We start from the raw sequence: 16210 nt of genomic DNA on the forward strand, positions 1-16210 counted from the left end.
ATTCTGCCTTGTTTATTAGAACCATCTAAAATTATTTAAATCATATGGTAATGCATGAAATGCGTGCACTGTGTGGCACTCACATCACACTGGTCAGAGTGTGGTTCCGGTCCGGGGACCAGCTCCATTGAACAGCATGGTCTTCTCTTTTGAAGATGACGAACAGGACATACAGGTGGATGGGGAGGCCCAGGAGAAGAAGGAAGAAGAGGAGGCAAAGGAGGAGAAGCAGGAGGGGAAGAAGGAGGAGGAGGAGGAGGACGAGCAGGACATCATGAAGGTGCTGGGTAACCTGGTGGTGGCCTTGTTCATCAAGTACTGGATCTATGTCTGTGGAGGCATGTTCTTCTTCGTCAGCTTCGAGGGTAAAATCGTGATGTACAAGATCATCTACATGATGCTCTTCCTGTTCTGTGTGGCCCTGTATCAGGTGAGTACACAGCTGTCCCTGTTTTTCAATCCTCACATCTGTCCAGAAACATACATGAGCTTCTTTCGACAAGACTCTAAGTTACTATGACCTCGTGAAAACATCGTGTAAAGGGGTCGATAAGATTCAGACATTACACACTAGGAATCCTAAAATGAGAAGTAGCTCCCTTCAGCTTGTGCACTGATTTTATTTTTATTTTTTTTACGTGGGCCTCTCACTGTTGTGGCCTCTCCCATTGCGGAGCACAGGCTCCGGATGCACAGGCCCAGCGGCCATGGCTCACGGGCCCAGCCACTCCGCGGCATGTGGGATCCTCCCAGACCGGGGCACGAACCCGCATCCCCTGCATCGGCAGGCGGATTCTCAACCACTGCGCCACCAGGGAAGCCCTTGTGCACTGATTTTAAATGTTAGGTTCTTAAAATGGTGAAGAAGTGGTTAGAGTGGACATCCTTGTCTTGTTCCTGGTCTTAGAAATGTCCATCAACAGAGGAATAGATAAAGAAGATGTGGTACATATACACAATAGAATATTACTCAGCCATAAGAAAAGAACAAAATAATGCCATTTGCAGCAACACGGATGGACCTGGAGATTACTAAGTGAAGTGAGTCAGACAGAGAAAGATAAGTACCATATGATATCACTTACATGTGGAATCTAAAATACCACACAAATGAACTTATTTACAAAACAGAAACAGACCCACAGACATAGAGAACAAACATATGGTTACCAAAGGGGAGGGGGGGAGAGATAAATTAGGAGTTTGGTATTAACAGATATACACTGCTCTATATAAAATAGATAAACAAGGACCTACGGTATAGCGCAGGGCACTATACCCAGTATTTTGTAATGACATAAAAGAAAAGAATCTGAAAAAAAAATGTATAGCTAAATCACTTTGCTGTACACCTGAAACCTATACAACATTGTAAATCAACTATACTTCAATAAATAAACATGACAAAACTGAAAAAAAACGAATGCATGTGTAAAATAAAGTCAGAAAAAATTCATAAGTTTTTCAAAAATTATTAATTAAAAAAAGAAGTCTGTATCATTAGATTACACTTTTGAATAGTAATGTAAAAACCGTGGCTGGATAATCTAAAATGCTGGATAATATTCGGTTCATTTGTATTTCAGAGTTTGGAATCAGAAAATCATGCACATGTGCGTGTGTGTCTGTGTGTGTGTACAAATGTATGTATAATGCATTGAGTGCTTTAGTATTTCATTAATTAGAATATATGAAATGTTATATTGAAATGAGTTGGCCTCTCCACAAATTCCGTGTAACTGACGATGGGTGGGAACCCGATGATGTACACAAGTTTAACAGTAAACGTTCCTGCCAGCAACCAAGAAAACAAGTAAAGCAACCTCGATTAACAAGAGTCGATTACCTGTGGAGATGAAAATGTCTCAACTGAGGTCAATCACATTTTGAAATACCTTTTGAAATTCCAGGTAGATGTTCTCTAATGAAAACCCACAGGGTTTTGGTAAAGAGGGATGCCTCCTCTCTGTGGTGCTTTCACATTTGTATTCATATGACATCACTCTGAATTTCAAAATGGAGGCAATTTCCCCAGCCATGACCACAAGGACGGAATAACCTCCTTGAAAGCCTCCCGTAGACCAGATATAGACCAGACATCATGCCGAGATAAACATCATTATTAATGATGATGATATAAACATCATTATTTCATCCTCAGAACAACTGGAAAGTAAGTACTCTTGAGGAGGAAACAAGCTCAGGGTGGTTGAGCAGCTTTGCCCAAACACACAGCTCACAACTTCTGGTGGAACCAGATTCCAATCCACAGCCACCCAACCCTACGAGGAACAGAGCCTCAAAAACTAAAAATGAACTTGACTTTGTTTTCAAACATTTGTTAATGGAATCACCTGTCTTCTTTGAATAAACAAGGTATTTTTGTGAGTTTTCCTCTGACCACTTTTTTTTTTTCTTATTTGTTGTTCAGGTGCACTATGAGTGGTGGAGACGGATCCTGAAATATTTCTGGATGTCGGTGGTTATCTACACGATGCTGGTGCTGATCTTTATATACACATATCAGTTTGAAAACTTCCCGGGCCTGTGGCAAAATATGACTGGATTGAAAAAAGAAAAGTAAGTAATTGTGGTGGACAGTGGGATGGAAAATGACAAACAGCATGAAGTTGTGAATGCATGTCGTTCAAAACATCTTTCTGGGAGGTTTTAGTAAAACATGACATCATCACTGGCTATAAGTTCTAGAAAAATGGTACAGATGAACCGGTTTGCAGGGCAGAAATTGAGGCCAGATGTAGAGAACAAACGTATGGACACCAAGGGGGGAAAGTGACGGGGTGGTGGTGGTGGTGGGATGAATTGGGAGATTGGGATGGACATATATACTCTAATATGTATAAAATGGATAACTAATAAGAACCTGCTGTATAAAAAAATAAATAAAATAAAATTCAAAAAAAAATAAATAAAGGTTCCTCCAGAAGAGGACTCAGGTCTTGGTCATTTTAGGTTCTCATGACCTTGCCCTGAGCTTTTAGCACATAGTAGGTACTCAATAAATATCAACTGAAAAGTGAATTTTCCGCCCATTATTAATGAAATGGTGTTTTCTAGTGTCGGTTTCATGTGAAGCACACCTGCCCGGTTCCTCACTGTCATGCTTCCTCCTTTCTTAACTGGAGCCCAGTTCCTCATCAGTAGGTTCATAAGGTAACACATCAGCCTCTCCTCACTGATGGAGCCAGTGTTAAGATCTAAGGAGTAGTTGGTGCCACAGGGAAAGTGCTCAGAGACTAGTGATGATGAAATCTTTCTTGTGCGTGAAATAGATAGGAGTCTAGGCTTTTCTAATTTGCTTCTGTAAACTTCTGAAGTTCGTTTAGAAATCCCACCAGAACTGGGCATAGAGCTGAGGTGGCCAAGAGGAAAGTTTAAAAGGAGGGTTCACCGTGTAGCTAGACTAATATATCTTTAAGTCAATTCAGCAAATATTTCTTGAGTGCCTCCCCTGGGCCAGACACTCTTCTGTACCTGAAGATGCAACAGGAAGCAAGAGAGACAGAGTCTGAGCCCTGTGGAGTTCATAGTCCAGGAGAGGAGACAAACCAGAAACCTAGGTAGTGTACAAACGAATCAACTGCGACACGTCTGTGAAGGAAACAGAAACAGGTTGAGGTACTGAAGAATGGGGGACAATAACTAGAGATGGAGTAGTCAGGGCTGGCTTCCCTGAGGAGGCATCATTTTTTCTTTTGGCTGCGCCACGCAGCATGCAGGATCTTAGTTCCCCGAGCAGGGACTGAACTCACGCCCTCGCCAGTGAAAGCGCCAAATCTTAACCACTGGACAGCCAGGAAAGTCCCTGAGGAGGTGTCATTTAAACTCCTGAAGAATAGGAAAGAGCTTGTCTTTAGAAAAGTGTGTGAGTTGGGAGCTGGGAGGTGGACGAACATTCCAGAAAAAGAGAGCAGGAAATGCAAAGGGCCTGAGGCAGGGCAGACTTTGGCGTGTGTGTGTGTGTGGAATGGCAGGAAGGCTGGCCTGTGAGGAGCAAGGGGAGAAGTGGGAAAGGTCAGCTAGGCACCTGGAGGTGCAAGGCTTGTAGGTAGTGATGGTTTGCATCTCATTCATGGTGAAATTTCTAAAAGTCTTTAAAGCACCCTTGACTGGCTGAGGAAAAAGTGATGTGTGTGGAGGACAAGAATAGACACAGCAGCACGGTCAGCCAGCAGTGGGGGTGTCCTGCGAGTGAGGATGGTGGCTCCACTTAGAATAGGAGGTGCTAGAAATGAAAACGAGGACAGATTCAAGGGTTGAAGGAATGCAGATGGTGGAGACCGGAAGGCAAAGAAAGCGTCGGGGGAACGCCCTGATTGGGGCATTTTGCACGAGGTAGACGGTTGTGCCAGTGAAGAGCAGGGTGGGGAGAGAGGGGTGGAGAACAGCTCAGCTGCTTCAGGAAATGGGGACATCGAGAATGCTGTCTTGAAAACACTCAATATGAAATCACTGTGAAACAGCCAACTTCCAGTAGACGTTCGGGTAGGAGAGCCCACAGGGGAAAGCCGTTTTGTTTTGCAGGCTGGAGGACCTTGGCTTAAAACAGTTCACGGTGGCTGAGCTGTTCACGCGCATATTCATCCCCACATCCTTCTTGCTGGTGTGCATCCTGCACCTGCACTACTTCCATGACGGCTTCCTGGAACTCACGGACCTGAAGTCCATTCCCAGCAAGGAAGACAGCGCCATCTACAGGTGAGCCCGTGCAGGAAGCTCCAAGAAGGCAGCCTGGACCCTCCCAGCCATCTCACTTAGAATCTCAGCCCTGAACTTGCCATGAGTATCAGTGGGGAAAAAATGAGAAAAAATGTGGAATATTTGACGGCACTTTGAGAAACAGTTGGTAGTGATTTATGATGGTTCATGCAGTGATCTTGACAGGCATGTGAATTAGCTCAGAGTAGCTGTGTAGACTGAAATTTCTTAGCGGTGGTAATGTGTCTTTTGTGTCCAGGCCGGTGAGGTGTTTTTAGAACATTTACAGAATCTGGCTAATTTGGAGGATGAGTTTTCTGTCGCACTAACAGGCAGAGAAGAAGTCGCTGTGAGTGAGAGCGCAGTGCAGAATTCTACCTTCCGTCTTGGAAGGGGAGAACCTTGGCTAAAAGGAGAGAATCTGCCATCTATGAGTAACCAGAATAAGATTTAAGGAAAGAAAGCGAAGGCAGTGTTTTCTTTCATCAGCTCCCTGTTGTGTTCTGCCCATCAATAAACATAAATTGTTTACAAGTAGCAGGATCTGGCTCTCCCTGGCCATGTGTGCTGAAGCCACAGTGGGTCATCACACATGCCTAGATCTGCTCCGTCACGGGGAAATTACAAGCATTCGTCTAATGAACCTTGATACTGATTTTCCTCTCTGCTTCACATAATAGCCTGTGATTCAGTTCCTGGAAAAACACTTGTTAAGTAAATAAGGGAGCAACGTGCTGTATTCAAAGGAGCACAGATGCCACAGTTGAAAATTCCCCTTAGCTCTTTTTCAAGGGAAACAACGTGTCCATCCAAAGAAGATGCCAGCAGTATCTCATCATGCACAGTTTATGAAATATCAAACTGTCTACGTTCTGCTGTACTAAGGAGTGGAATTATGGAAAACTGAATTTGTTGCACAGAGTTCCTGTTAAGTATGTAGAACCTGATTTAATTATGTAGGTCCTGGAGAAGGACAGCAGCCTCTGTCAAGATGTGTTCTCCCTGTTTCCTCTGGTGTCCTGCCAGCCCGTAACCCCCTCGCCTGGCAGGACAGGGAAGGAGGCCAAGCAGTCTGTTCAGTCTGAGGCTGGAGCTGGCCCTCCTCTGGCCGCAGCTCAGCCTGAGCACCCCCCTTAACTGTTGCTTTTCCAAGAAAATGTAAAGGGCGAGGCGAGAGTATATAATGGCAGCCACCTGCATGGTTTAGGAATGCAGGATTTCATTTTTGGTTCTGTGAAAAACAGTTTTCTAGAAATTCGAGGAGTTCGAGGGACTCACTCAAGTTCGGTGTTTTGGGATTTCATTCAAGAGTTTCATATAAAAGCCTCCCAAATTTCAACTTGGAACATAAGATACGTATCCCATCTTTTTCGCAGCTCTTTTCCATTGTAGTATTTTCCTTACTAGCAATTTTCACCTCACGGTGGTTTTAGTCCCTAGAACGCTAGTAAATGGCTACATTAAAATCAAAATGATGAAGAAAAACATATTTTCAGAGTTGGGATTGACTGTCCTGCTTTTGCCTTCTCTGTCCCTGCCCGCTTAGTAGATGCTTGGGGGGAAAAGAAAAAAACCTCCCAAATTGGGAATAATCGATGCATTTTATCCCTTAAAGTGATTCCAGTCCTGTTGTTTCTGTGAATAGCCAACTGTCCTTTTCCTGTTTTGTCTGTTGTTTTTGTGGTTTGTGTAGGCCCTGTAGGCAAATGTCACTTGTGTCTGAAGCAGAATTCATTGTGTTTAGCCTTCCAGAATTTATAAGGTTAGCATTATGAAAGTGTTTTATGATATACCTTATGTGAAACTATTATTAGTTCTAGGTAGGCATTCTCAGGAATATCATTTCCCTTATATACTGATAAAATATATAATATATCATAATCACAATGTAATTATTATATAATATATACTTAATAAGGTACTAAATATCCACTCCTTATTTAAATATCCGTCACTGCAATTTGTCCATAATTTGTTGTAGAAAGTACTGTGATGCATATAGAAATAGAATGACTATTTTCTGACTTCAGTTTTAGAACACCTCAGAAAACAGTATGTTGAATACGGACATTTAGGAGGATTTTCTTTTTTTAATTCTGGGGAAGGAGCAAGAATTAATGTTTTCCGTGGTATTTTATCTGATAAATGCGTTCTGGACATGTAAACCTTACAGATTCCTGACAAGGTGTGTGACTGGGGGGGAGGGAGGGAGAGACTGTTACCGTCCGGCGATTTCCCGACTCTGATTTCTCTGCTAACGAGTCTCGCTGTCTGGACCCTCCTCTGGTGCATGAAGCATGTCGGTGACACACGTGGTGGTGCCGAGCTTACGGGACATCAGCTCCTCCTCTTTGGCTAACACTCTCCTCTTTCTCTCTCCAACTATCCCCCGCTGCCACCGCCTGCTTCCTTGTGCCCCCGCGTAGCCATGCCAAGGTCAATGGGCGCGTGTATCTGATAATAAATAGGTGGGTACCTTAACATTTTCTCTCTCAGTTTCCTTTTTGTTAATGGTCTCTGGGGGTGTTAAACGCTTCGTTAGCTTGTAAGTGAAAGATGGCATCATCAGACAGTGGGCGTGGCCTGCAGGTGCGCTGAATGTCTTTTGCAAACCCAGCCATTCGGCGTTTGGACCGAACAGTGCTGCCGAGTGGACTCGGAGGTGGCCGCGGGTCTTCAGCTGGCCCTCGGCGTTGACCTGGCTCAGCCGCAAGCCCCACTGACGTCACCCTTGGTAGCGTTGGTTCCCGGCTAGCCTGCAAGCCCACCTCCCTCTTGAACACGTGATGGAGAGCTCAGCTCAAGACCCAGCTGCTCCACAGACCTTCCCATCACTGCCGGCTTCCCGCTGAGCGGAACTGCCCTTGCTCTGAATTCCCGGGGCACTTTCTCATCGCTGCCCCCCGACACTGACCTTCAGCCCCTATCTGTCTGGCTGTCTTGTCTCCCCTGCCTGAGGCCTCCACCCCACAGGCCTGGAGTCCCTATAAAGTCCATCTCACTTACCATGGAGGCTTAACCATTAGTGGACCCTCAGTAGATATTCCTGAATGAAGTGACAATGGTCACAACAATCTATGGTTAAGAGAAAATTAAAGCATCAATTTCTTCAAATATACATCTACTTGAAAGAGCAACGTATTGAAGGACGGTATTTTACATGACCCAACTTCACAATATATTTGCTTTCTGCCAAAAAGGCAAAGCTGGGCAGTACCTTAGAAGCATATCACCCAGCTGGGGAGATAAGCCATGCAGGTAACCACATATAATAAAGAGTGAGCTTTGACATGTGCCATGTGTAGAGTTACCCTCAAGTGCCCTAAGAGTTCAGAGAAAAGAGCCTTTGGGGTCTAATTTACCAAAACTCTTCTTACTTTATCAAGAATGTAAAGTAAAATGCCCGCACCCAGAACTTCATGTCATTAGTAATCAAGTCAGTAATTTAGTTAATAGAAACATGTATTTTGCAAGAAATCCACTTAACAAAATAACCCTGGGAAAGATTTGTTGGTTTTCTAGTCGTTATCTTAAGTAAAATCCCAAGGCTGACAACCAAATAGCAAACCCTAGGAGGCAGAACTTATAGAAGGAGGTGTAAAAACTTAGCGCATCGTGTGCAGATCTCTGCAGAAGAGGAAGGAGTCCGGGCTTGCTCCCTTTGGGGCCAGTTTTGTGGACAGCCTGAGAGAGAAAAGTCAACCTCAGGTTTTTAGCTGCCAGGCAGAGAAGTAAGACAGAGACTTGAACCAGAAATCTCGAGCAGCTACATCAATCTTATCCCTCTAAACATAAGGAAGCACAATCTCTGTCTCTCTCCCTCAGTGTTTCTCATAAAGTATTGACCATTTGCTTTAAGAGGAAGTGGCTGGAGCATCCAAGAGGTCAGGAATTGGTTTGATGGGCTCTGATGGCTGATACACTTGGCCTTCCGTATCTGCGGGTTCTGCATCCATGGGTTCAACCAACTACAGATCAAAAATATGTGAAAAGAAAAAAAATTCCAGAAAGTTCCCCAAAGCAAAACTTGAATTTGCTGTGAGCAAGCTACTATTTACATGGCATTCACATAGTATTAGGTATTGTAAGTCATCTAGAGATGATTTAAAGTATACAGGAGGATGTGCATAGGTTATATGAAAATACTACACCATTTTATATAAGGGACTTGAGCATCCGTGGCTTTTGGTATCTTCGGGGGTCCTGGAACCAGTCCACCATGGATACCGAGGGACGACTGTACAAGTTTTGGCCCCCTTTGTCCCCGACTTTTCTCTTGAGAGAAAGCTTATGCCCATTAACCCAAGTCACAAGGCCAGTGAATTCACTCAGGAATTCTTAGAATGATCTAGATGCAAAGTCATCTAAAATAATTTAAAACTTGAAGCATTCCACCATTAGCTCAATCTTCTTTCCAGTGGAATCTCTCATTTTTGTCTGAATGCTAACATTTTAAGAAAGGCCAGAGCTCTGCCTTAAGGGACACGTGACCTAACAAACCCGTCCCTCTCTGGACAATGTGTGCCTCTGAAAGGCTGCACGTGAAGTGTGTCCAATGATAGGGTGAACCTTTTATTTAAGTAAATAAGCTTTCTATCTCCCAAAATTTATTTCTGTACACTCAATGCTGTTTTATAAGGAGAATAATATGTTTGTAAACATGAGTTCCAATGAAAGAGGGGACATAGCTACTACTTCTGCGTCGATTACAATTTAGACTTGACCTTAACGAGGTGTGAAGTGGCAGGTGTGTTTAGGACAGTGGGTGACTGGTAAAATTTTGATGATGTGAAAAATTGCAGGAAGTTCCAGCTGAATCTGTAAACAGACTGATTTAGAAGATTTTAACAGGAGTAATGATTATTTCTCCCACATATACACAAACCAGAGCCATTATACCCAATCTTGTCTAGTAGATTTTTTTTGGAGGAATTACTACCACACAGAGTTAAGATGTGACATTAAATTGAATTAAATTAAATCAACTGCTCATCTGTGAATACAGTTTTCTCAAAGTGCTTAGGAGTTCCAGAATATAATCTTAAAGAGTTTTAAAACTTCTACTTTAAATATTACTTACAAATAGTACACATTTGCAAGAAAGTTCCTTTTTTCTAATAGTCTAATGAATGGGATGAGTGCAGTTTACCTTGGAGTAGTTATAAATAAATGGAATTTAGGCCTTAGGGGATTTTACCGTAGTAGAATTTCCATTTTCTTTATTGGAAAGTAGCTTAATATGTGGCTTTTCAAAGTCAACTCCTAGTACAGACTTAAACCTCTTCAACTCTCCTTAATTTGTTTCTTTGGTTTCAAATTAGAATGCCTCTCCAGTGTATAGAATTCACTCACCAAACACTCAGGGAGTGATCGTGTACACCAAGCAAAGGGAAGTGAGCAGAGTGAGACTGGATTTCTGTCCTCAAGGGGAGAATAAAATGATGTGGACACAAATTGAGAAATGCACACATTGACTTACAGAGCTGCGGAAGCATGAAAGAGAGAGGGTGGGTGAATAAACAGACAAAAGTCACCTGCTCTGTTGGAATGCAAGAGGAGAGAACCATCGTGGTTAAGAAATAGTCAGAGGATTAAGCTCAGAGCTTGCATCATCATAAAAGCAAGACCAGGGTTACAGTCGAGGTCAAGAAAATGCAAAGAGAAGGAAATGGGCTCCCTGAGGGGAAAGACAGGCAAAACGGTGGGATTTAAGGAAGCTGGGGCGGGGTCCGGGAGAATCTGGTTCATCAGCTGGTCGGTTTGGATCCCAAAGTGGAAGTCATCCACCAGTGATGGGATAATCCACACGAGAGGATCAGCAGAGAATTACAAGCATCCTAAGTTCCTTTGCTGGAAGTTTCAGGGAATGTTTTTTTCACTAGACGGTGGTTTTTAATTTAGTCTTTGAAAAATCAGGATCCCTTTTTAAAATTAGTTAAGGGGAGGTACATATCTAAGTTAAGGTACACAGGCTTTCCTGGGGAATCGATACAGCTGTCCGTGACAGCAAAGGGGCAGCCAGTTCTGCCTCGACCCTGTCCTGGGCAGTCGGATCCCAGCCCTGCAGCAACCCACCCGATCTGGCCACGTGGCAGAGGGAGGTGATGGTGGCCATAAGAGGCCCTGGGCATTGAGACCATAGGAGACAGATTCTCGAGGGAGAAACGTTTGCACTGTTCTCTGAATGGCCATTTTAACACACAAGCCATTAAGGAATATGCTGATGACAGAATTAGAGTCCAAATTGAGTGCCCACCCCAGCATCCTGTGCTGTGTGGTCCCACATGAAGGTGTGTCCTGATTCTGCTTCTTCCTTAGCATGAATTGATGATGCGGATTATCAAAAAGTATATGCAAATCTGTCATTAGCAGATGGTTCTTTACTCTAAAAATGTTCCTGTGTACTAAGCACCGTGTTAGGCACTTAACGGAAATCACCTCCATTTTCACAACATCCCAGGAAGTAGGCACTGTTATTCCATTTCACAGATCAGCAAACTGAGATTTAAAAGACATGGCAAATATATACTGGGTTGGCCAAACTGTTTGTTCGGGTTTTTCAGTAACAATGGAAAAACCCCAATGAAGTGTTTGGCCAACCCAATGTGTATATATATATACATGTAAAACTGAATCACTTTGTTGTACACCTGAATCTAATGGAATGTTGTAAATCAACTATATTTCAATAAAAATTTTTAAAAAATAAAATAAAAGACATGGTTAAGAACTTTGCCAAGTCCTCTCGCTAGTAAGATGTCTAGTTGAGGCTTGAATCTAAGTCGTTCTGATTCCAAAGAGCATGCTTTTAACATTATTCTGGATTGCCTCAAAAAAAATGCTATGAGAAAAATGAGAAAAAAATGAAAGTCGAAAGGATTCACACAAGTGTCTTTTTAAAATAGAAACTCCAACCATGCATTGAAAATACTTTCATCTGTACTCATTTTATGCACGCAAATTTTCTCAGTGAAATTTCAGATGGCAAACACCTAGGCTGTAAATTATAGCCTGATACACGCTTCCCCTTTTGTCTTTTCTTTCTTTTTTTTTTTTTTTTTTTGTTGGCCTTGTGTTACAAGCTCGGAGGTCAGGCTGCTCCAGAGGGCATCAGTGTCACTGTTTCCTCACGAGGATGATGTCAGAGAGGAGGTAGCAGCATTAGACACAGGAACTCTCTCCCCTCTCCCCGACACCCCCAGCTCCATCAAGTCCCAGGTCTCCTGTAACTGACAAGTTTCCAGAAGTAGATCTTCCGGACTTACTTCCAAAAGGTTTAGTCTGATGTTCTTTTAGTCTGGTGTGATTCCTTCGTTCAATAATCTCCCCTCAATCTGGACAGCACTTTGGGGGTCTCGTGGCTGGAGGACTTTTTGTTACATAGCCATAGTGGCAACTGCAGAAACAGCCTCATCTCTGGGAGTTTCCCTCCACAAATAGCACTCATTACTGGAAAGTTGTTTTCATTATCAAGTCATGGCAGTGCCGAGGTAGATTATATAAGTGGTCATACTTCCACAGTAAGATCCACAAATTTCTGTCATTGTGAAAGTGTCTTCTCACTTGTAAAATGCAATCCCTTGCTTACCCTGAAGAGGACATAGAAACATTGACATTTGTGTAGCACCTGACGTTCACCTTAATACCCTTTAATACGTAGAGTCCTGATGAAGCAGGGACAGAAAAGAAGTACCCTGAAAGTTGATGCACGGAGCTGGTGTAGGAGATGTGGGACTACAGTTTCAAGAATGGGGAACTTCCCCAAAGGTGGAGGGTGAATTGTCTACCTTAAGAAAATAAGCAAGTGTATATCTGCACAATTTCTTCCACCATCCTCAGAATGTTCTTTGTTCATTAAATTAACAATTCATTTCTGACACTCTGTAATTTACCTACTTGACACCCTGTTAAAAAGAATTACTTTTGAAGGAGAACCTCTCTAACAGTCTAAGGACAATGCAGATTCATGACCACAGTTATCCAATATCACAGGCGTTTTAAATGTAAAACCAGCAAGTTGCATGTGAGCTTGGATTTTTATGTAGCCAAACCTCATTCTGTAAAAAACAAAAAACAAGTAAATTCCAGAGAGGTGAAATAATTGACTCAGAGCCCACAACGGTACAGATATAATAACATTATTAAGTGTCCATCCTGTTACAGCCGGGCTGAAATGTATAGATTAATTATTGCAAATGGAGAGGACTATGTGTGATTCCAATAGACCTTTTCCTAATATCTATTGCCCACAAATGTTCCTTCAAACAGTCATTTGAATATGAATAAAAAGATACACTTTTTTAAAAATTGAAGAGAAAGATTGTACTTGTTATTATCCACCACAAAATAAGCTGGACCGCCTGAGAGTCTGCTGGGCTCGGTGAGGCTGCAGCTCCCACGAGCTCAGAGGCTCAGCGGCTCAGCTCCCTCATCCAGGCTCATGCATGTCTTCTCAGGAGAGCTGGTCTAGCAGCTCGCCTGGTGCCCAAGGATGGGGCGTGATGCAGGCTTCTTACCCCCAAAAGCATTAGCACCCGCTGCATATGCTTCAGATGATGGCAGAATGGGATTGGTCTATGCAAAGGTTGACTGATGTTACACGTTATTTAAGAATTTAAAAATCCCTACTTAGATGTGAATGACTTGATTCCTGGGGGATGGTTTGCTGTGTTACTAAAAAAGCATGATCTGATTTGCCTCAGCATTCTCTGCATTCTGTCCTTTACCACTGCAGTCCCGTCCACTCTCAGATCAGTTGCCAGGCACAGGGTTCCCAGTCAAAGCCTGCTGCTGCTGCCATCCTGGAATGCACTTGGCGTTAGGACCCCTGCACCCGGTGTACAGGAATGCAATAGTGGATGATGTATAGCATGATGTTTGATCTCTGACTTTCCTTATAATTCTTCTGTTCTCATCTCCTTTTTTTCCTTTCTATTTCAATTACTTTGAGCAGCATCAAGAAAAAATTACCAATCTACCAAAATGAGTAAGTCCCCCTGTGAAGCCATGAAATGCTTGCTCTACACAATGCCATTTCATGCTTCTCCATCCTAAACTCTGACCATTTTCTCCTGTGGGAAAAATGTCAAGTTTAGGTGTTGATAGCTCTCATGACCAACTCATTACTAGAACCTGAATTGGAAGAGCTAACCAAACCTGAGTTTACAGTTCATTTTTAGAAAGAGCTTTAAAAAATAAAAAGCGACCAGATGCTAACAAGCCCACATGCCAGGCTGTGTAGTGACTTCCGTTTTGTTGATCCTCCTTCACGGGCCCCTCACTCGCATCCCCCGGAACCCTTCCCTCCCCTGATTTGGCTGCTCTCTGCCCACAGACTGGCCCACCCCGAGGGAAGCCTTCCCGACCTCGCCATGATGAAGCCAACCGCCAGCTTGGAGGTGGTGGAAGCCAAGCAGCTGGCTGGACCTGGGGAGGAGAAGCCGGGGGGATGCCCGGCAAAGGCCAAGAAGGGCGAGCTCGGCAAGGACAGTGAGGAAGAGGACGACGAGGAGGAGGAAGAGACGTCAGGTAAGCTGCCCGCCCGCCCCAGGAGCTGCTCAGAAGATGCCGGCTCCCAGACGGAGGGAATGAAACACTGACTTGCTCCAAGTGCAGAAAATGAGTATACACTCGACCCAGGCAGTGAACTAGAGACCAGGGTGTGGTCTATTGGTTTCTGTAGGCATAGCTTTCCTGTTCCAATTGCTCCAGTGATTTCCCTGTAATTCTGACTTAGAGGAAGATGGCAGATGGCTGGTTGTCTGGGTCCTGCAGGGTCCTGCCCAGTTTCGTTTAGTCTGTTAGTTCCCAGGAAGCATGGAGGAACCAGAGAGCATAGCCTTTGGCGGGGGAGGGGTGACATTCTGAGGCTGTGAGGCTGAGATGCTGCCCTTGTCTTTTCTGGTGCTCTGTGCTTTACAAAGTAGAAAATAAAAGGCAGCACCAGGAGGAAGATCCCTCCCAAAGACAAGCTCCCCACAAACTGGCCCCTTCGCCCACTCATCGCAGAAACCCTAGGAGAGGCCCAGAAATGCTCCCTGCGTATCTGAGGGATGTGCCTTCCTCAGGTGACGGAAACCAAGCTCTGGGGACCAAGGGCTCAGAACTAGGTTCTATTTTATACTTAAAAGCAGGTTTGAGCTTTACAAGAACGTCTCACCAAAGACTGGGCTGTAGCTGTTCACCTGCTCCCTCTTTACTTGCCCCTGAAACCTCGAAACTGTGCCCAGGTGTGACCTCAATCTTGTAGAGACTGTCACCTGAGTCGTTCTGTAAATAAACATTTTCACAATAACTAAAACCTTCCTTAAACCTTCAGAACCAAGTACATTACCTGTTGCAAACACCCTAGCCAGGTCAGGAAGCTACGTACAGAGACCCTGGGTCTTATCTGCCTGGGCCCGTGAAGCTTCTGTCTGCAAAGGCAGGGACAGGCTGATTGCGTGAAACAGTCCTGTGAGGACTTTTGTTCAGATTAACCGGGACAGACCTTCTAGGCAGAAGCATGACCCCAGTCTGCAAAATGTTATTCCCTAGCACAAGGTGGAAGGTAGAAAATGACGAATTTGATTAAAAATTATGACTGGAATGAGTCTGAGCACCGCACTTGGTGAACTGTGACTCAGTCATTCAGCCTCTCAGGTCCATCCTCCGCTGTGACAGGGGTGGGCTCGTCCAGGGCGGCTAGTGGGCTTTGCCCACCCCCTAGTTAAGCCCCGGCAAGGAGATTGGCACTTAAGGAACCACTGTTTTGGCAAGAAAAATGTCATGAAGAGGGAACTCAGCTACTTAATATTCGGGGGAAATCAAGGAATCATAGCTCAGCCCTAAGAGTAAACAAGGTCAAAATTCTTTTTTGCACAAATTTAATGAAAAGGTGGGTGAAAGCAGCCTGTCCTTCATTCATTCTCGGCGTGTGACATCGAAGTCATCACCGGACGTGGGATTCTTGGACCACCTTCCTCCAGATTGGGGTGTCTTAGATAGAATTCATCCACTACTCTGATTTTGCAGCTTCTCGTTCCCATGGGGATGATACGAGGTAGGCTTTCAACCGTAATCGCACACACAAGCCCTTTTCGTGCCCTCGGGCACATTCCCTGCCCTGCAGATCTGAGGAACAAGTGGCACCTGGTGATTGACCGCCTCACGGTGCTGTTCCTGAAGTTCCTGGAGTGTTTCCACCAGCTGCAGACGTTCCTGTGGTGGATCCTGGAGCTTCACATCATCAAGATCGTCTCCTCCTACATCATCTGGGTGTCCGTGAAAGAGGCAAGTGACGCCTGTTTATCCTCAGGCCAAACCGAACCAGGGCCCGTCGCCACTTTCCTTTGTCAACTGTCCCTGATTTTTTAAGGGTGATTTCCCACGACGTCAGGACACCAAGGTCTGAGACAGGCACATACACTTGACACACAGAAAACCACAGGACAGCTATTCTGAGAAGAGGGAGCGATCTCAGGGCAGAAAGGGCCCCCCGCTTAGTCCCTCG

General features: G+C 44.2%; 1 protein-coding gene across 4 annotated transcripts in view; it reads left to right on the forward strand.

The window, feature by feature from the left end:
- PIEZO2 (piezo type mechanosensitive ion channel component 2) overlaps nt 1–16210 on the forward strand; it is a gene marked incomplete at its 5' end in the record, with an annotated part of 352743 nt that overhangs the window by 258115 nt on the left and 78418 nt on the right. For 2 of the 4 annotated variants that reach the window (XM_079717696.1, XM_079717698.1), the window contains 7 exons: nt 156–430; nt 2432–2580; nt 4546–4719; nt 7146–7187; nt 13673–13705; nt 14054–14247; nt 15830–15990. In XM_079717696.1, the coding sequence (XP_079573822.1) occupies nt 156–430; nt 2432–2580; nt 4546–4719; nt 7146–7187; nt 13673–13705; nt 14054–14247; nt 15830–15990 (1028 nt within the window). The remainder of the gene's footprint in view (nt 1–155; nt 431–2431; nt 2581–4545; nt 4720–7145; nt 7188–13672; nt 13706–14053; nt 14248–15829; nt 15991–16210) is intronic. The other 2 variants (XM_079717697.1, XM_079717699.1) reach the window with 2 other exon arrangements.

The sequence above is a fragment of the Hyperoodon ampullatus genome (assembly GCF_949752795.1).
Source record: "Hyperoodon ampullatus genome assembly, chromosome: 13".
Taxonomy (NCBI): Eukaryota; Metazoa; Chordata; class Mammalia; order Artiodactyla; family Ziphiidae; genus Hyperoodon; species Hyperoodon ampullatus.